At 41.0% G+C, this 22,692-nt stretch overlaps 2 protein-coding genes across 2 annotated transcripts in view; both read left to right on the forward strand.

Annotated features, from left to right (window-relative positions):
• The window catches only part of rpusd1 (RNA pseudouridine synthase domain containing 1), a 426,852-nt gene that overhangs the window by 403,219 nt on the left and 941 nt on the right, over positions 1-22,692 (forward strand). The window contains exons 2-6 of the mRNA XM_084071334.1: positions 18,847-18,968; positions 20,050-20,279; positions 20,599-20,722; positions 21,241-21,343; positions 22,083-22,184. Of these exons, the coding sequence (XP_083927460.1) occupies positions 20,083-20,279; positions 20,599-20,722; positions 21,241-21,343; positions 22,083-22,184 (526 nt within the window). The 5' untranslated portion in view covers positions 18,847-18,968; positions 20,050-20,082. The remainder of the gene's footprint in view (positions 1-18,846; positions 18,969-20,049; positions 20,280-20,598; positions 20,723-21,240; positions 21,344-22,082; positions 22,185-22,692) is intronic.
• Positions 14,958-18,044, forward strand: LOC311056232 (E3 ubiquitin/ISG15 ligase TRIM25-like; the record flags this gene model as incomplete). The annotated part of the gene is made up of 2 exons (XM_084072699.1): positions 14,958-15,182; positions 15,945-18,044. The coding sequence occupies 2 exons, from the start codon at positions 14,958-14,960 to the stop codon at positions 17,385-17,387; spliced, it is 1,668 nt and encodes a 555-aa protein (XP_083928825.1). The 3' UTR covers positions 17,388-18,044.

The raw sequence follows: 22,692 nt of genomic DNA on the forward strand, positions 1-22,692 counted from the left end.
ATCTCCTATTTGATGGTAACAATTTATATTCACTCAATGTATCCAGTACATGGTTGGAGTCAGAAATGATTGTTAGCGAGTCATAGCATTACAGTGATTCACAGAGGCTGACCAACAATCTGAACAGATTTTCATTTGGTGTAGTAGTTTTGACATTACGTAGCGTGTTCCAAGTATTGCAATACTGTAGAACATTCATAATCACAAATGTAAAAAAAAACGGACTTTCTTTATTTGGGACAGAGTAGGTACGGTGGTGGAGGGGTAGTACTTACCTCAGCACATGCTTATCATTGTATTTATATATCTATTTTTAGCACATAAGCCCTATTTTATACTTTGTTGTAGTGCAACAAAAAATGCATATCTACAAACTCACAACATGTCACATTGTTAATGTATGTTGAGCTTGTAGATCTGCAATATTCATTTCTTTTTTTTTTTAAATATTTTTTTATAAAGACGTGCCCACAATAAGGACTACAGGTTCTTTCCAATTACATTCATTTAACAGGGGCAATGCACATTAACATTTCCGTTTCCACATAAATGTAAATGTGCCTGAGTTGTTTGTTTTTTTTGGTTAGGTAAAATTGGTAGCCTAATATGATCAATAGCAATACACAGTAAAAATCATCTGTTTTACTCAATGGCAGGTGAGTCAGTATAGGATACAGGAATTACTTGGCATAACTTTATACTATGTAGTTGGGGCTCCCTGCTTCATCTCTCTCTCAACTAAGGGGTCCTTGGCCTGAATAACTTTAACTTTAACTTCGAATAACTTTGAACCTTATACTGTAGTATCAACATAGCTATCGGTTAAAATCATTTCTACATTGCAGCTTTAACTCTGAGAGGGTACAACGGTTCCATTTGTTGGATCACTTTTGATCTTCTGAAAATATTTTGAAATAATAATAAATACATTTGTAGGGGGGAAAAAAAAGAAGGAATATTTACTGGTGATCCATAACGATGGGACCCTCATTGTTTGGGAAACAATGCTGCAGAGGAAATTGACCAAACCCCACACAGACCCCACTCAGCAGCCCCCCGGTGGCATTCAGACTGAGGACCTTCTTGCTGACAAGCAACACTTAGCCATCATCTGTACGCCTTCATCCATCAAGCCCTCCATCTGTGTCTGTCATCCCTGCCCCCCCCCCCCCCCCCCCTCCCACCCTTATTACCCAGTGGTATCGCTCAATGCTGACACACACATCAACTATTAATGATATACGTCACAGACAGCCTCACCCTCTTTTCTATCTATCTATCCCGTGTATCTTTCTTCTCTGTATATTTGAGTCAATTCATGCTCTTGGTGTGTTCTCTACTAAACACACTCAGAGCAGGTGTTGTGTAAAAGATGGCCTTGGTCCTTTTGTCTGTAAAAAGAAAGCCTGTGGTCAACCACACACACAACCACACATACTCACACGCAAGCGCACGCACGCGCGCACACACGCACGCACGCACACGCACGCACACGCACACACACACTCAGATGACATGCACCAGCAGATGTATATGTACGGTAAATACACAAACATGTTCATATATAACTCTCTCTCAAACTCACGCGCACACACTCACACTCACACACACAAACTGAAACACACACAAAGTCTCAGACATAGCAGCTACAGTAAGTAGGTCTGTGTTTAGACCATATGCCCGGAGAATGCAGCTCTTCTCAATAAAACATGCTGCTTTGTTGTTAATCTTTAATGGGTCTGTCCTGCAGAATTAACCCACATGAACACACATTTAGGGCAGCATCCTAAACACGCACGCACGCACGCACGCACGCACGCACGCAGTACTCACGCACACACACACAAACAAACACACATCCCTTTTTTGGTGCTCTTGCTCTCTACCTCCGTTATTCTCCCTTTCTCTTAAGTATCCTTCACTTGTCCTCTCTTTTCCTGCCACTGATCTCCTCTCCTCTCCTCTCCTCTCCGTCTCTTCAGAAGTGTTTGCCAGGACTTAACCACAGTTTAGAATACAAGATGGCCCATTTAGAGAGGGGGAAAAAACAAGGAGAGACGGACAGAAAGAAGGGCAGTGAGAGTGAGGGAAGGACAATGAAGAGAAAGGATAGAGGACAAAATTAGGGTAAAAAATAAAAAAAGAGTGGCGAGAGAGAAAGAGGGAGAGTAAGAGCTTGGAAAACTAACCTGACAGTGAACAAAATATTGAAGAGTAATTTGAAATATTAATGTTATAGTACTTGGTGGGGGATGACTAGTGGCTATGGTTATTGCATTGTGTGTGTGTGTGTGTGTGTGTGTGTGTGTGTGTGTGTGTGTGTGTGTGTGTGTGTGTGTGTGTGTGTGTGTGTGTGTGTGTGTGTGTGTGTGTGTGTGCGTGCGTGCGTGCGTGCGTGTAAGTGTGCATGTGTGTGTTAGAGAGAGATTTGGTGATGTAGTACTCAGTAGGAATAAGTAAAACTCTACAGATCGGCCATTATTTCACTGGCCACCAAATAAATCAGCTTAATGCAGCACACAAAAACATGCACGCGTGCACACAAACACACACACACACACACACACACACACACACACACACACACACACACACACTGGCTGAAACTGCTTGATATAAGGAGCTTACCTTATAAACCCATAACCTGGTCCATTCACTAAATCACTTCACTCAACGGCCATCTGGGGGTTAAACATTATACGCACCCTCTGTCACTGATAGATAAATACTGACACACACACACAAAATATCTCCTTTACACCAAATTCCACACCCACCATTTCCTTTACCCAACTGGTCCAGAATACCAAAAACACCACCATCTTTCTATTTCAGGTCAAACACATCAACACCAAACTACTTAAAGGGATAGTTCACCCCCAAAATGACTTTTTTTCCTATCGATTAGTCAACCCATTGAGACTTGAATTCATGGATATGTTTTTGTTTTTGCGCATTCCCATGCCAATAATTTGATGACCGGCAGCGTCTTCTACCGGAACCGCCACCTACCGGTCCGCTGGTCATCAAATTATTGGCTTAGGAATGCGACAAAAACTAAACGATATCCATGAATTCAAGTCTCCATGGGTTGACTAATCGATAGGAAAAAAAAAATTTGGGGGGTGAACTATCCCTTTAATGTCCTTAACATGCTTGACTCTCTCCTAACATCACATACTGCATACTGTTGTTCTCTCCATATCTACCTCTATACCTGCCTATATGTCTCTCTCTGCCCATCTCTCCATCTACTGCAGTACTTTCTGTCGGTAGTAGAACGCTGCCCCCAGCTGGTGGTATATCATTCACAGCAGGGGTCTTACCAAGAACCCCCTAAGCTGAGAGAGAGATAAAGCAGGGACCCCCACTACATATTGTATAAAATTGTGTCGCAGATTTAAAAAAATCATAGATATCATAGATAGCTTCATAGACTTGTTTGACAGCACTATCATTGTGTAGGCTATAGCGTTGTGTTGATTTATGTTAGTGGTCAGACATTTAACCACTTAAACCCTCAATACTTTCGCTCTGTACTTGGTCTGCTCTTTTGTCCCTCTACAGTCTACACCAAACCTGTTTGCCGAAGATTTTGTGTATAATGTGTCCACGTTTTTGTAGACCTGTCTGCTTGTTTCTCACTCAACACTGGCCATAAAAACGACAGTGAGTGAGTGAGTGATGCAGACGACCTCGCGTGTCCAGCTAAGCCCTCCAATCTCGCTCCACAAAGCAGACCTGGGATCCGAGGTTAGTCCACCACTGGGCCAGTAGGTCAATGAAATCAGAGAGATTTGAATAACATGCTGTGTAATAATGCGTGAATACATTAACCCAATATGGACCTGAGGCAGATTCTACAAATGCCTTCTAAATCAGTATAGTTCTCTCACACTTTCAAGATTTTTCTAAAATGTTCAATAGCAGATGTACAAGCTCGCTGTGAGCTTGTACATCTGCTATTTTTTCATAGCCAATGCTAAAATTACACAGATGCTTTTCCGGCTTTAATGGGTTGAAAGGATTTTCCAGGCTCCGATACGAGGAGGTGTCTTGTTTCAAAACACATAATTTGATATGACAATTGTTAGAGGGTCTTACTCTTAATAATTAAATGCAACTAATTAAATACAAGTTTGAATTAAAACAAAAGATATTTAGGTTTTAGATTAGAAAGAAAATGGGAATAAATATGGGAATGGAAAAATAATCATGATAATAAACCAGTATTTTATTACATTGCAAGTCTGAATTGAAACAGTGATACACATAATATATCCCAAAATATTTAAGTTGTGATTTACCAGCCACAGTGCTCCTTAACACATCTACTAGAGTCTAGTAGATGTGTTAAGGAGCACTGTGGCTGGAAATTATAGTCTAGTAACTAGACTATAAACAAATTCACCAATCCATATTTTGTACAGCCCCTTTCGATACAAATACAATAACATAATCTAAATCCACATGATACATTCTGTTATTGTCACAATAACATACTGCCTAAATATGAATTAGTCAGCTGTCTTGTGTAGTTCTAATCTACTGTGTGAATGTCTGTTCTACACTGTTCCATTGGACTATGTGAGTTTTGTACTTTGTGTGTTCTGTACTCCTGTGTAAAGTGCACAATGAGAAAAAGCTAATTCTTTGTACATACTGTACACATACAGTACTTGGCAAAGTGCTCTCTGAGTGGGCTCTGTGGTCTAGTGGTGGGACACCTGCTCAAGCAAAGAGAAAGTTGCAGGTTTGATTCGAGGAGATGCCAAAGTTTCCATGAGCAAGTTGAAGACAGCAGGTATGACTCACCACTCCTACGGTTTCAGATTACACAAAACCCCACATAAACTCCCTCGGTCCTTCTTCTGCCAAGCCCTGCCTCCCCAAAGATGCAGAGGAGTAGAAGGGAAATGAGTGTGTGGAGGTAGTGCTGGAATACTTTTAGTCAGGATTTGTAGGGTTTCAGTTTCAATGAGCTGTCCTCCACATGGAGCATACGCAACGTGACTAACCCTAAGCCCTGATTCAAAATTAGCTCACAACACGTGTTCTGGGCTTGTGGATCTGTTATTTTCAAATATTTAAAATGTTTTGCCTATAATGACATGGAATGCCCAAAATGGGGACACCAGGTTGAAAGTGACTAAACAAACAAGTCCTGCTACTTTGTTAAATACCAGTAGGTAGCCTAACCTAAAGTCACTGGATAAAAGAAAAAAAGAAAAAGGAAGTTTGAGGTTTTCTTGCAGTGCCTCAATAGAATATATTTGTTAGAAGTTCAATCCTAAGCTGGACATCTTATTTGACAGAAAACATGAAAATATATGTACATTGATTCAAGATTAGCTTGGGCATGAAAATCTAGATTCATGAGGACTGTGCTCACTTGTGTTTTACAGCAATAAAAAACATTGTTAGCAATATAATAATCAAACTGACAAGTCAAAAACAGGCCTTTGACTGTCTAGAACGTAAATCTGACAGTAAATCATAATAATCGCTCAACACATGTTTTATTTTCTGGCTGTTGAGACAGTGCTCTTTTTCCCACAGGAGTGTGTGTGTATGTATGTACAGTACATGTGCAGCATACTGTGTGTATGTATGTACAGTACATGTGCATGTGCATGTATCATGTTCGCACGTCACTCGCACGCACGCACGCACGCACACACACACACACACACACACACACACAAATGTTTGCTCTTCTTGCATAGAAGATGTCATTCCTTGGGTTATGTCACTCCATTTGTCCTTCTTTCCAACTCAATCTCTCTCAATGTCCACCTGTGGGCCTTCACCTGTCTCACTCTCTCTGTCTCTGTCTCTCTCACTCTCAGTCTTCCGTGCCTGGTGTGGGCATCGTCAGTCCCGCGGTGGTGTCGTTGCTGAGGGCCTGTTCCAGGGCATGCTGGGCCATGGCAGGCAGGTAGAGGAAGGCGTAGACCAGACCCAGAACCATCAGAGCCAGCAGCAGAGGGAGGCCCCAGTTAGAGGTCATAATGGGCTCCTCACAGCGGGCCTGCAGGAATGATTTTTTATTCTCCATGGCTGGTGGTGGAGGTGCTGGGACGGGGGGTTAAGAATCCGTGAAGGTTCACCTACGCAGCTCAAATGATGACGAGAGGGACAGGGGGAAATCGGTGTCTGGGCAGACAGAGTGAGAGGTCAAAAGGGCTGGGGGGAACCAAAAACAAATAAATAGAACTGATCAGAGGCATACATGAAGGAATGGAGAAGTTTGGTTCCAAATACTGTTTGCATTTAATCTGAGAAAATTAAATAGCAAAAGAAGAAGAAGGGGAAAAAACAGGAATCAGGACTTTTTGTATACATCCAGATTTTTTATGCTTTTGCAGATGGAATCCTCTGTATTTTAGAATTATCGAATAATGAGCGTCAGGTCATCATTTTGTTTCCCTCCAACCCAAGAATGTAAACCAAGAGTTTGGAAAACAAACTATTTTTCCTCTGTTAAACAAAGCGTCCATGTAGCATGCTCAGGAACACACACTTTCAAATGGTAACTGATCACGCCAGAGTCACAGATGGGCCTCGGAGACAACTGGCAAAGCAGGGAGAGAGGCAGAATCATCCAAAGGACAATATTTTGTTTCCTCCTAACCAGTTAAAATACTTTTGTGTCCAGAAATCATGAGAGATAGATCCAAGAAGGAGCATGCTGACTGCAACAACATGGTGTCAACCAGATCCAGGAAAACATCCCAAAGACTGAAAAGGCTCCTTTGCTGATTTCCTATTTCCCTCCCAGCAGAGAGTTCGGCAATGAATCAATCAAATCTGAATGAAGGGTAAAGTATGAATTTGATTGTTACCTTTGTTAATGTCTCAAGTTTAACGTCCAGTTAGTAACACTAATTGTTGTTCTCTGATGGTGAAACAAACAGCATAAACGTCTTCTCTTTTCTTCTCCCAGACAGATGACAGTGATTTGAAGTTGTCAGACTGTGAGGCTGAAGGTTCACATGAAACTGCGTAGTCTGACTCAACAACTGATGCCGTTGGCCCATAAAGCACAGATATCACCCGTTAGCAATGACGCTGTGAAAAATCACTCTCATCACTATAATACACTTCACACTAGGCCTGTGTGTGTGTGTGTGTGTGTGTGTGTGTGTGTGTGTGTGTGTGTGTGTGTGTGTGTGTGTGTGTGTGTGTGTGTGTGTGTGTGTGTGTGTGTGTGTGTGTGTGTGTGTGTTGTCCCCTATAAGCTCCTCCCTTGTCCATGTCATGGATTATTCCCAGGTAAACCCTCTGTCAATATGTGTTGGCTTTTTACAGTCAAATTCCTCATTGTATTGGGAAATTAGAGAGCCGATAAATGGGAACGCTTCACATCAGAGCTGACATGCAAAGCAGCAGCTCTTGACACACATATGCACGGCTCTATTAACAGGCCTACACACAGTATAAGAATCTCGAACACATCACCCAGTGCAATATCAATAGGTCTAATGTGAAATTGTTCTTCCTGTTAGTTTGTCCTTTCTGTTAGAACTAGATTTTTAAAGAATGTCATATCATTAAGCTCACATGTCAGTTCCTAGCGACATACCAAAAACAATATTGTCCATTATACAGGTTATGCATGGCAGCAGCAGCAGCAATAACCAATATAATGAATAATAATGCATGTCTTACCTATTTTAATACAACCTATTAAATCATCTTATCAATCTGAATATCAGTTCTAAGACTGTTCTGGCAGTTGTTTGACCTTTAGCAACAATAACGACAGACAGTAGGAGAGTGAAGCAAGTATTCTCACAGATTCTGAATCTAGGCTATATCAGACAGCTCGTTCGAAATGCGTTTTTGTGCCATGTTGTATTTATTTATTTTGCTTGTGTGTCCCACTCCTAGCTGAAAAGTGTAATGGAACAAAGGGTGACGAGTTGGGCACCCGTTTGGACTACACGTCGCCTCGCATGTTGATGAGGACGTGATGATTTACAATACTCTGATGACTCAATATCTTGTTATAACGCTTACTAACTCAAAATGATGATTTGATCACAACATTCTGAAATGTATCCAACACAAAGAATGTGTTCATGAATATTTAAGCCGACGTTAGCAAAACATGATGTCGTGGTCAACTTTTTTTCATGCTAATTTCAGCTGCTTGCTCATTCTATCCACTGTTTCAAAGGGCGGTTTACACCACCCTGAAGGAGGACCAGTGCTGCAGTGCATGACAAGGTTCTTCACATACTGTAACTGGAACAGTGTCACAGCTACACACGTGCATGCCAAGGTTTAATGGAGTCTTGCTGTAGTCCATGGTCATCGGCCCTGAACTCAAAGGAGAACTCACGTGTGTTTACACATGCACGTTTGACTCATCCAGTGTGAGCGCACACAATTCATTCTCATTTCCTGTTTTGAAACTCTCTAGGTCTTCTTCTTTTCAGGCCAGGGACCCCCAAACTGATCGGGAGATGGAGCAGAGACCCCCTACCTCGTAGCTTGAGGGGGGCTACACCTAAAACATATATTGTATAATTATGTATAAAATGGTGTTTCTTATGTATAAACATACCATGTTATTGTGCATTCAATACTAAGCTATTAAAAATAAGACAAATTAATATATTCATGCTTTTATTTTTAATTATTTTTAATAGAGCTTAAGCGGATAATTAATGTATTTTCTTTTTGTACGTTTGGGTCCCAGTGAGACTCTTTTGGGTCTCAAGCTAAAATGTTTGAGAACTCAACCGTTTCTGTATCAGGGCTCACCTGCAACACCCTCACTGCCCACCAGTGCGCCCCGGCCCACAGGTTGAGAACCAGGCAGCAGGGAAGATGAAGCCATAAAAATGAAGCCAATGAAGAAGATATTAAAAATCTGCAGTTCTCATTTATGGCCCAGAAGGTGTCGCTATTTCCCCTCCTGCTGGTTGCAGAAGAATTAACATTCCATTCAAGTGAATGAGTATATTAGCATGACTTTACACTTGATTTTATTAGTAAACGTTTTCACAAATACTTTTTTGAACGCAGGATTGAGCACATGTTTGAAACATACCGATGTGTGTTCACTTGTGAGATAAAAGGAGGAGACGCTTAGGCAACTAATGTGAATATTATTATTATGAATATAATAATATTGGTTTGTCAAGAGATATCCATGTGTTTGGACAATGTCAGTCACATAATTAGACAGAGGCTACAGTGGTTCATATAGGCTATCCATGTGTGTGTACCGCTACAGCGATTGCGCTGTTTTATATGTTTTTGTGATAAAGATTTTACATACAGGATCTGCAGTTATCATTACAAGTTACACATTCACGTTCCCAGTTAGCCTATATTATATTTTTTCTGCCTGTATAGTCTGACTCTGGGTGGGATTGAAATGTTAATAGATATTTAAAAGACAATGGTATCCCCCGGTGTGCGGGGGAGAAGGTGTCAGATCGTCTGGAGTGCAGAGGGGAGAGAGTGGCGAATAGCTGAAACAAACGGTTAATTTGATCTGAACTTAGACTGCGTATGGGATGGGCTGACTGCCGTCATGCGAGCCTGGGACCAGACGAATCTGCCAGTGCAAAAAAAAAATCACACCCAGTGTGAAGTGAGCGGTGATATTTATGATTATTAATTTCATCATGATCTCGGTAGCCAATCACAGCACGTCCTGCGAAGTGACGTGCTTACATTTTTTACATTATTATTAATTTCATCATGCGTCTCGCTAGCCAATCACAGCGCGTCTGCGAAGTTTGAAGTTAATTTCATCATGTGTCTCGGTAGCCAATCACAGCACGTCCTGCAAAGGTTAGCAAATGGGCGTGCTTTCCACAGCATGGCGTCACAGCGAAAGACACATTTTCAGGACGGAAAGAAAAACTTTCACCACGGATGGGTCCCAAACCCTCTTATAGGAGCGGTTGCACCGCTCAAAAATTGCCCTCTGCGATTTGGGTCTGGCACCGCTCCATTGTGAATCCATTTGCTGCTCCAGAAGTCTGGGGTGACCAATCAAGGCCCAGTATTCAAATATGGGAGACTGTGATTGGTAGTTGGTTGTAAGTCTAACCAATTTCGTCCAGAGACATTGTTTTGATCCCGCCCCCTTGGAAAAACAAACGTCCTCATAGAGGCACCAGACTCATATCCACGCAGTGATATAGTCTGGCTACGCAAGGCTGGTTAAACACCCCATGGAGACTTGAATTCATGGATATTTTTTTATCTGTTACCTTTTTGTCTCCACCAGGAGACTATGTTTTCACTTTCTGTCCCCCCCCCCCTCGGCCAAGCTAACATTGCAGCGCGAAAGGTTTCAATGTTGTAGCGCTCCTTTAGCAGCCGCTGCTTTTTTTTCACGCCATTAGGTGCCTCCAAATGGCGGTGCCATCTTCTCTCTGATCATCAACATCCACTGGGACATCATTTTTGAATTAGCATTTTTTCATTCTATTTTTTTCTGTCATAGCTGCCAGTTCCCACCTGATGTTGTGTGGGAGTCCTGACTGCTCCAAACCATTCTGAATAACTGCTAGCTTGCATGACGTCTTCAGACTAGGACTTACATGTAAGATATGTAAGACGAGTTGGGTGCCAAAGAGGATGATACGATCTCCCACCATGCAACAGCACATTTGATCCAACCAATCTGGGCCTTTCCCCTTGGGCTCAACCTTCCTCCAGGAGAAGGTCTTGGGATCTAATTTCCACATATCATTTAAGTGTCGTTGTTTCAGAGCATGGTTGATGCCACCATATATGTACAGTTCTCCATTGTAGACAAAGGCTGCATGACCCTGACGTTGTGTTGGAAGAAACTGTGCAGAAGGTGTGTTCAGCCAATAGTTGGTCTCTGTGTCAAACACTCTGATGTTGTTGTCCTGGTGCTGTTTGCCCCCAAATACAAACATCTTTGTCCCGATCATGGTGGCAGAGTGGAATGATGTAACAAGTGCTGGAAAGCCTCTGGTGTTAATAAAAGACCAGACCATTGTTGTTGTGTCCAACTTGTGGATGTCATTAGTGCGTTCATCCAGCTCGTTCCATCCTCCATGGATAAACATGACCTTCTCCAAGACACAGGCTGAGTGGCAGTACCTCTGCTCTGGAACAGTTCCAGAATTCTTTGGCTTGAACCATCTGTGGGTGTCGACATCAAATGCATAAAGAATGTTGTCCCTGTCCCCCTTAATGTGAAGCCATTTATGCACTTCTATCGCACAATTCACTAGCCCTCCCCAGATGTAGATGATATCTTCTATCAGTACAGCTGTGTGTCCGATGTGCATGGTGGGAGCATCAAGGGAACATTCTCCTCTCCCAGTTGTCACTGTGGGCAACGTCATACAGCGCAACGTCACTGTGTTGAAGACGTGAACATCAAGCTGATCCTCGTGGTTGTAGGTCTTCCCGTTATAGAAGAACCCTCCAAAGGAATACACCTTGTCCTCCACTGGCCCAGCAGCACAACCATAGAAGTGATGTGTCTGTGGTCCTCTTTTCAGAGGCACCAACCAGCACAGCATCTCTGTATCTCTCTCTTCTCACACTGTCCACGTCTTTCTTTTCCCTGTCTCTGTGTGTCTCTGTAACAGCTTATATAGGCTGACAAAGCTCTGGTCTGATGTCACTCACAACACAAACTGATGTCATGCATGTGTAACAACACTGATTTGTGCAGGTTTTTTTTATTTGCACACATTTCTCTCTTAAACATACATGTACACGGTACAGTGAGTATAGGGTGGCCATACTGACATTTATAAATCATGATTCTGTCCATTTTGAACAGAATCATGATGTATTTGAAACATTAATGTGGAAAATGTTTTTTAAAATATTTAAAGACAAAAAAATCAAAAATGTTAAAACATTTGTATATAATATATTTTTAAAATTGTCTAATCAAGCAACAATTTCGCGGATCCCCTGCAGTACCTCCGTGGATCCCCTGTTGAAAACCTCTGCTCTAGCCCATCTTTATGGCTAGCTTAGATCAGGTTTGCTGTTCTATGGAGAACAGTTGCACATACATAATACTGTATCGTATACAATACACAATATACAGTATGTTATACTATTAATCTTAATTTCATCATATTTCTTTGCACTATCTATCTCAGAAAAGTAATCAAAAAAGTTTAAATCCCACCGCAATTGAGAATAAGAACTACTTTGACCTTCAACCAAAACCCTGGAAAACAATGGAGCAAGGCACTGATCCCCCTTGTACGGTATCAATCATAAACAACATGATTGTATCTGCACTGAGCATCTCCCGGGCCTGTGTGTGTGTGTGTGTGTGTGTGTGTGTGTGTGTGTGTGTGTGTGTGTGTGTGTGTGTGTGTGTGTGTGTTCAACCGTCATACCTGCTGGAACTACTGAGTTCTGTAGCTGAGGGCTGTGCAATACATAATTCTATTTTCTTTCTCTTACTGCAGATCTCTATTTTGGAGATTTACGTAGGAGTGTGGGCCAACCACCTCACTCCTACACACACTCAAATTATACTTCCTTTTACATGGGAGGCTCAATCACAGCTATAGCTGCGTGTTTATGCTGCACACACACGCACGAACGAACGCACGCGCGCGCGCGCGCACACACACACACACACACACACACACACACACACACACACACACACACACACACACACACACACACACACACACACACACACACACACACCTTGTACCAAAATGTCAGAGCCAAATGCAGAGAAAGGCTTCAGTGCAAACTGCAAACTGAAGCTCATTGAAACTACTTGGCCAAGTACACACACAAACTCCCACTGCCCACTGTCCTGCATCCAATTAATGTTCCAATTAATGCATTAATTAAATCAGCCATAGAGCAAACAAACATGCAAGCAAAATGCAAGGTAACTTTTCAAATGGGCATTGTATATGAGCTCGTTTGATTGGCACTTCTTAACCTTTTCTGGAACAGAGCCCGCTTGAAAAAATCAAAAACGGCCCACTTATCTGACCACTTAACACGGCCAAGGTCAGATGGGTGGGAGTATGTTTATTTTAATGATCAATCAATCGATTGTGTTTTTTCAAGGTAAAAAAAAATAGTTATTTTCATTATTTTGTTATATTAATGTTACATTATCATTCAAATCTTAGTGTTTTGCCAATTATTTGAGGGCCCACTTGCAATATCCTGACGGCCCACCAGTGGGCCCCGGCCTACAGGTTGAGAATTGCCCATGCTTCATAGCTTCATAGCTATCCCCATGAGGGATAGCTATGAAGGGAATGTGTGGAAAAGTGGACCGCTCAGCAGTCAGATGTTTGATTTTGTGCACAGGGCCCATTTTCACTTTAATCCGTCCATGGGAAGAAGTTCCGGGTGCTTCATGTGCTTCATGTGCAAAGAGGTTCTGGAATGCTATTTAGCCCTAAATAGAGAATAGGCTATACATTGGCAGAATAGACAAGCATGTTGAATGACCCAAAACTAAGGAAAGCCTTGACTAGGTACAGATTCAGTGAACACAGCCTTGCAATAGAGAAAGGCCACCACAGACAGACCCTGCTCCCAAGGGAAGACAGACCATGCACCCACTGCACACAAAATGTGTTGGAAACAGAGTTACACTTTCTAACCACCTGCCCACTATACCAAGACATCAGAGACACACTTCCCACAGATTACATACACCCAAAGTGAGTTTGAAAACATGACCAATGACAAAAAAAACACTCCCATATACCTACTGGGAGAAATACAAGATTTGTAAACTGTTGCGATAAAAGAAGGTTAGCCAATGGAATACAAATAACCCTAAGGACTACTAACTATTGTGTTTCCTGCACTATCTGTACCGAGTAGACATCTAGACCTACTGCACATATAAACAAAGCTGCTACCTTTAAACAAATTTGAAATCTGAGGCTTTTTTGTAACTGTTTAAAATGAAATAGTTTTGGAAAAAATGCTGCTAATTGTCCCAAAAGTGACTGCAAAGGATTGTTTTGTTGAAAAAAGAACAAAAAAATAAAAGATCCAACATAGACATGTTTGTCTATGTTAGATCTGTTTTATATCTGATAATGAATGATTTTGGTATATAGTAGACAAATGTTATTATGCTTTAACTTTGAAAACCATATTGCTTAGATACAAAGTCAAAATCTGCCCTGAGAAAAGACAACCACGGGACATTTCGACCACACACTTACACCCAGTGTGCAGCCCTGAACTTGACCCAGAACACATCAAATGTTCCCTCGTGTTTAACCATAATCTTCTGGGAAATGGACATTGTTTGGACTATGGATCCATCAGATCTGTTGCCCGGACGAAGATATGCTGCCACGAAAGTCAAAACAACCCATGCCACCTCGTGTGATAGCGTTCTCTGAAATGTCAACAATCACTTAATATTAACGACACACCGCCTTGGGAAATTTAGAGAGAACTTTGAACAATCCTCCGAACGGGTCGCTTTCAGACCAGAGTTTTTACTGATTAAGTACATATTTGTATACCTTGGATTATTAATAATGAATCTAACAGTCTAAATAAAAATATTTTTAAAAATATATACCCTTTATCCTTGCCTGTATACTGTATATAATGTTGCAATGTGACATACTGTAGTTCTTTTTAACCCCCTCCAATTGTACATACTTTCCCCATTTCTTTCTTAAATTGTTTTTTATTATGTTTTGACACTTGCTTTGGCAGTGTATTGTAAACGTATGTTTTCTCATGCAAATAAAGCTCCTTTGAATTTAATTTAATTTGGTCAGGTGTGGGGCGGTCCATTCTCTAGTTCTTGTTGCATATACTCTATACTGTAGTTTCAACAGAGCCTTTGAAGAGAGAGGGTGGGGTTCAGGAGGCAGAAAAACAGGTTCTCACACCCAAAGAACCTCCCATAAGGAAATGAGGAAATGAAACCAAAAGAAAGCACTCACCAGATCAGAAGTTGTACAATGGCACAGCAAGGAGTTCAACTGGACCAGGAACAGTTCTGCTGTTCTATCTGTCTGGATCTACTGAGGGATCCAGTGAGTGTTCCCTGTGGACACAACTACTGCAGTAGGTGTATTGAGGGATATTGGAATCAGGATGATCAAAGAGGGAGATCCAGCTGTCCACAGTGCAGACACGTGTTCATCCCAAGACCTGTTCTGAAGAAAAACACCATGTTGGCTGAGGTGATTTGATTTGATTTGATTTGATTTGATTTATTTAGCACAATGTAAAAACTATACAAAAAATGTATATACAAAAAGCAGTACAAAGAATATAAAAAGAAAAGTGCAAGGAGGAGGCAAGAAGCCCAAAGGGCTTATACAAGGCCTCTACCTATGTATAACACAATACAAATATTAATAGAACATGATTTGTAAACAACAAAATATAAATATATAGAATGTACAAATAATATGATGGCAGTATTAAAAAAAACTATAACATGATTGAAATACCTGATTATCCATGACAAGATTACTGATAATAATTAGCGAACATAGTTGACATATCAGATTTGTATACCAGCAGAGAACTTGTCCCAAAAGTGTTTGGCGAGATTCTCGTCTTCTAAAACTCCTAAGAATGTAACAGGGGAAACTTGATATCTCAATATCATGAATAATAATTTCACAAACATCTTTACAATGTTTTTAGTTTTTTTCCACCAAGGACAAGAAAATTTGACTTTTTCACATTTAAGGATAACTTATTTGCTTGGAACCATTTGGAAATTTGTTCCATGCCTATGTTGGCCTCAGATATGAGTGAATGAAAGTCGGTGTGTGTTATGATCAAACTGGTGTCATTAGCAAAAAGTATGGGAAGTAGCTTGGACCAAACAGAAGGTAAATCACATAGAAATAACAAAGGACCCAAAATCGAACCCTGAGGGACTCCAGACAATAATGTTGCCCTGCCTGATACTATACCATTTACTGAAACAGGTGGTGGAGAGCCTGAAGAAGACAAGACTCCAAGTTCCTCCTGATCACTGCTATGCTGGACCTGAGGATGTGGCCTGTGATTTCTGCACTGGAAGAAAACTGAAAGCTGCGAAGACTTGTCTTCAGTGTCTGGTCTCTTACTGTGATACTCATCTCCAGCCTCATTATCAATCTCCTGCCTTTAAGAAACACAAGCTGGTGCAAGTCTCCAGCAAGCTTCAGGAGAACATCTGCTCTCGCCACGATGAGGTGAGGAAGCTTTTCTGTCGTACTGATCAGCAGTGTATCTGTTATCTGTGCTCCGTGGAAGAACACAAAGGTCACAATATAATCTCAGCTGCACTAGAACGGATTGAGAGACAGAAAGAGCTTGAAACGAGCAAGCAGAAAATCCAGCAGAGAATCCAGGAGAGAGAGAAATACATGAAAAACCTGGAGGTGGAGTCCATCAATCACTGTGCTGATAGAGCAGTGGAGGACAGTGACACCATCTTTACTGAGCTCATCTCTTCCATTGAAAGAAGAGGATCTGAGGTGAGGGAGCTGATCAGAGACGAGCAGAAACGTGAAGTGAGTTGTGCTGAAGAACTGAGGATGCGAGTGGAGCAGGAAGTTACTGAACTGAGGAGGAGACATGCTGAGCTGGAGCAGCTGTCACACACAGAGGATCACATCCATTTTCTACAGCATTGCACCTCCCTCTCAAGGATCAGTGAATCTACACACCCAGTCAGCAGCAATGTGCATCTTCTGAGATACTTTGAAGATGTGACTGTGGCTTTGTCTAAGATGAGGGGCAAACTAGAGGACATTCTTAAAGAGTTTGGGACAAATGTCGAGACACTGTATAGAGTGGATGATTTACTGTCAACATCACCAGAACCCAAGACCAGACCTGAGTTCTTAAAATATTCATGTCCAATCACACTGGATCCAAACACAACATATCAACGCCTGTCTCTCTCTAAAGGGAACAGAAAAATAACAGTGATGAACAAACCACAGTTATATCCTCATCACCCAGAGAGATTCACTGGACGGCATCAAGCTCTGAGTAGAGAGGGTCTGACTGGACGTTGTTACTGGGAGGTAGTTTGGAGTGGAAATGTTGATATAGCAGTTTCATATAAAGATACCCCAAGAACAGGGGCGCATAATGAAATTGCTTTTGGATACAATGATAAATCGTGGTCTTTACGGTGTACCAAACAGGGTGATATTTTCAGACACAGAGGCATTGAAACTCAAATCCCAGGTGGTGTGTCCTCCAGAGTAGGAGTGTTCATAGATCACAGTGCAGGTACTCTGTCTTTCTACAGTGTAACTGCTGAAACCATGACTCTCCTCCACAGAGTCCACACCACATTCACCCACAACCTCTATGCTGGAGTTTGGCTTTCATCATGTGATGGGAACACTGCTGAGTTGTGTGAGCTCAAGTAATGATAATGATAATGAAATTATTTGTATAGCGCTTTTCCAAACAGAGTAACTTTAAAGTGCTTTACTGAACAATAGTCAACACAAATGGTCAACAACACAGACGGACCCTTACAGGTCTGTAACTCTGAGAGTGTACAAATGTAACCAAATGGACCCGAACCCATTTGGTTTCATTCGTGCACTCTCAGAGTTATGGGGTTCCTTGAAATTAAAAAGATTTGAGAAGCACTGCTCTAAACCACACACCCCATGGCCTCACCCCACCTATACAGCCCTATAGGCACCCAGGCCTGGCAGAGATCTGCACTTCGAGGAGTGTACTTTTCTAGTTGTGTTTCGTTTACAGACGTTGTACCATGCAAATTTAAAAGCTGTAAGGGCAAGAGCACGTTCTTATACTCAGCAGCTGTCATGTGGAATGAGCTTCCTAAAAGTCTCAAATCCATGGTCTCAAAGGACAATTTTAAATCTACTAACAGAAGATGGCTGAATGATGGCAGGACCTATTCATAACTATGCCCTAATTGTAACATCATCTACTGTAGATATATCACTTTTATATATGTATTACTGTTGTGTATTGAACCATCTTTGAAAGGACCACAATGAAAATAAGCCTTCCAGCTTTCTTGTGTTCATCCTTTTGACTATTGTATGCAGGTGTTCTTTTTACTTGTACATGTGAATATGTTAATAAAGAAGTCAAAAACGCAAGTTACGTTTGAATTTGTTGTATATTCACATATTGTGTTTTATAATATTTGACAGCAACAGTAGGCAACATCACGTCAGTCACTAATATAACATACAGTATAACCATTCATAGACATTGATGTATATTCACTGGCAATAATAGATTCTACATTATTGGCCTACTTATATTTACTTATAGAATATTTCAGTTAGACCAATGCAGATGTCTAGACTATATTTATTTTAATTGTTTTAATCTTATTATCTTTCTAACGGTCTCTTACCAGTGTGTATCCTGTTTCACCTTACTGCTGTTGCTGCTATGACACCTGACACCTGAAATGAATCAATAAAAAAAAAAAATCTTACTTTTTTTAAAAAGGCATTTTACATTCAGACTGACTGACATTGGATTAGCTGGTCAGAACCAGTGGTGGAAAAAGTATTCAAATGTTTAAGTAAAAGTATCAATACTGCAATGTTTAAATAGGGCTGAAGTGGCTGATGTATGTTTTGTAATAATACAAATCTATAAAGTATCTAGTAACTAATGTTTTCAAATAATTGATGTGGAGTAAAGGTACAATATTTGCCTTTGAGGTGTAGTGGAGTAGAAGTAAAACTACAGAAAATTAGAAATACTCCAGTAAAGTAAAGGTACCTCAAAATTCGACTTGAGTACAGTACTTGAGTAAATGTACTTCACACCACCTGGTTGTTAGATTGTCAGAACGCGCATGCGTCCTCTGCTGAGCTGCTGACTGAGGCTGTGCTCACTTTCCTTCAGCTAAGCATGCGACTCACACACCAGATGTAAACAAAACCCCTGACGTGTTTTGTTTACATCTATATGATGTCCACGTGTCCTGTGTTCATTCCTTTATGAAGGTAAACAACTAACCTCTTCAATGTATCTGTCTTCTTCAGCTGCTATGCATATATGGCAGTGTTACGAAGCTTAGTTAGATAGCTAGCGGTGCTAGCACATGTGTTAGCAAGCACAACACATCTCTAAAGCAGTGGTGAAAGTAGCTCTACTCCATTTTCTTACTTAGGTAAAATTATCAATACTGCAATGTGGAAATACTCTGTATAAACAGTAAAAGTCCAGTAAAAGTATTGGCATCAAAATATGCTTAAAGTACCAAAAGTAAAAGTACTCATTGATTGTGCAGACTTCTTTTGAAAATAGCAAATCTACAAGTTGTGAGCTTGTAGATTGGTAACTAGTAACTAACTTTTCAAATAATTGTAGTGAAGTATAACATTTGCCTCTGAGATGTAGTGGAGTAGAAGTACACGTTTTGAAAATTGCAAATACTCCAGTAAAGTAAAACTACCTCAGAATAATACACTAAATGTACTTAGTTACTTTACACCACTGCTAAAATGACCTACATATATATCCTGCTTTATGGCATAGTTACTGCATGTCATGAACCTTTTCATCTCTCATCTCTGCAAACCTATGCATGAGCTGCTGCTTCCCTTCCCATTGGTCATCCAGGGCTAGCTATACTAGTTATCTCCTGTAATTATAATGTTAGGAAACAAGAATCAGCGGTATTCATTTTCCGTTGTTGTTTGGGGAGTTGGTGGTTTGCAGTAATGGGAAAGAAAGGGCTAAACTGTCTAAAAAATTCAGAGTTTTGAGTTTATTTAACTCTCTGAGAGTGCACACAATGTTGCATACAATGCTCCATTTGCATTTGGATACATATCTGTACACTCAGAGTTACAAATGGATAAGTAATACTGAGGATTTTACAGTGTAGCTTACTAGCTTCTATTACCAATTACAGGTGAAACTCCCAACTCAGTCAGCTGTGTCTATATGCCTGGCACATCCATCTGAATTTGTTTAAAACCCAATAGTTCACACATTGATTATTAGTGCAACTACAAACTACAATTATTTGCAGATGTGAAAAGAGACAACTGTCAAGACAAAATGGTCCTCTTTCTTTAGGACCAAGAGAGTTGAGTTTGTCAGTCATTGACCATGGCAGCCACCACAGAGCCAGCCTGCAGTCTGGATGGACTGCGTGTACTGCATCAGGACAATGACTACATCGTGGTGGACAAGCACTGGGACATCCGCATTGACAGCAAGATGTGGTACGAGAATCACACGGTGCAGGCACAACTCAAACATCGCTTCCCAGAGCTGGCCGATCCTGACACCTACTATGGCTTCAGGTGAGAGAAAGAGGACTAAGTTAACCTAGTACTTTGGATTGCAGTAATTGGACTGCTACTGTAGCTTATAGTATGACACTCGCTTCTCAAAACGTGCATCCCAAACATATACCCATCCTTACTCCTACACAGTATGTAAAGGATTAATTTCATTGAGCAAGACACTGAACGGTGTGAGCCATAAACAACAGCCAGAAAATGTGGTTTCATATTTCATTTCACTTTTATGTTTAGTTTTTCTGTTTATTTATACAAGGAAGCGTTGTTGTGTAAAGGTTCTTCTGTCCAATGCTGCTCCCCTGTGGTGATTCCCTGCTAGGTTCTGTCACCAGTTAGACTTTTCCACCAGTGGGGCTCTGTGTGTGGCCCTCAACAAGGCAGCAGCCGGCCGAGCATACCGATGTTTCAAGGACCGCACAGTCACCAAGGCCTACCTCGCCTTGGTATGTAAACACAGGGACTCGTCTGTCTGTCTGTCTCTACTGCTTCATCATCTCTCTGGTGCTTGCTGTGCTGTCATTGCAATATGTGTACGATGCTATGCTGTTTGTTTGTATGTACTATCTGCTTTTGCCGGCCAGTTCAACAATTGTTAGATTTCAGTTTATTGAACTGAGGCATTTCGAGGATTTTACAGCTGCTTATTTTGCCAGTTTCATAACACAATTTATTTACTATTTATAATGGTATTGAAAACGATACAGACGGGATTTGCCGTGGTATACCTTATTAACGAAATACTGCTCGAGCCTAGTATGACATCTTTGTATATGTGTATGCTCCTTACAATTTCAGCACCCCCAACTCAAAACATCTTCACATTCTTGCACACCACACAATAGATTGACAGATATTATAAATAGACAGATAGCTAGAGGGATGTTATTAAATCAAAAAGCAAAGTGTCATAGGTTAGGTAATTGTTTATATGAAGCTCATTCGTAGTATTGTTGTGTTACAGGTGCGTGGCTGGGTGGACGAGGCGACCAGGACTCTGGACTTCTCTATTGGAAAGAACTCCACAGAGGGAAAGACACACATGATGTGCATCGAGGGAACAGAGGGTATATTAGGCCTGGGTGACGTGTCCAAAATATCATATCACAATATTTTTTTGACTTTTGACGTTATAGCGGTATTTGGCGGTATAGTTTTTGTGATGTGATATGATGTGACATTTGCATGACCTTATCTTGTAATACAATTCAAAGTGGTCTATTTACTTTGACATATTACTACTATTGTTATTTTTTTACTTATGTATATAATGATTTAATAATATGATTATAATAATCGTGTCTCCATTCCTTGGGGTTGTTTTTTGTCACTGTATATTTGCACATATGTGAAATTTGTCCTCTGCATTTTACCCATCCTATAACCACTAGGAGCAGTGAGCAGCCATTAGTGTAGCGCCCAGGGAGCAGTTAGGGGATAAGTGTCTTGCTCAGACACATTGCTGAGGCCTGGAATCAAACCTGGTACATTAGGCTTCCCAGGCGGGCTCTCTAACCATTCATCTATGGCCGCCCCAGTACATGGTAGACGATGGCATAGTAAAAATCCATACCGCTGCATAAATCCATGTCGATATTACCTTCCAGCCCTATGGTACATGTACTGTACTTGTGTTGGTGTGTATGGAGAGAACATAAGTACAGGCATACATGTTACACAACCCCCTATTTAGTGCAAGTTTTATAACAGACACATGCAGAAGATTTGGTTTGTGTCATGTGACACGTACTTTCTCTCTGTTTTCTCTCACCGTCTCGCCCTGCTTTGCTTGTCCTATTGCCTTAGGTTGTGAGAACCCTAAGCCATGTCAAACTGAGGTCACAGTGCTGGAGTATGGGATGTATGATGGAGACCCTGTCACCAAGGTGCTGCTCCAGCCTCTCACTGGTACGGAACATGTGCACACACACACACACACACACACACACACACACACACACACACACACACACACACACACACACACACACATTCTAATTAACACATTTATATTGGTTGTCTGGGCATTCTACTCTTTAATGGACTTTTCCTGCAATCCGGTATGTTTAGTACACCTCACAGTATACTTGACATTGCTACCAAACATTTTTCAAAACACACTGTGTTTTGTTAATTGTCATAAACATAAACAAACATATGTACAGCGTACATATGTTTATGTACGCTATATGGCTGTTGATGTGAATTCATTTGACGATGACAACTGACACCAATATGGTCCTTTTAGGGCAGTGGACACTGACAGTTCACTGCATTCTTATTTTGCCTTGTTGAGATGGACAGGATGACAACTCCTGCATCATCCACAGGCGCTGTGTATCCTTGTTTACGTACACTATATGGCTGTTGCTGTGAATTCAGTTGATGATGACAACTGACACCAATATGGTCCTTT

This window comes from Gymnoscopelus microlampas, assembly GCF_963454915.1.
Source record: "Gymnoscopelus microlampas genome assembly, chromosome: 11".
NCBI classification, from domain to species: domain Eukaryota; kingdom Metazoa; phylum Chordata; class Actinopteri; order Myctophiformes; family Myctophidae; genus Gymnoscopelus; species Gymnoscopelus microlampas.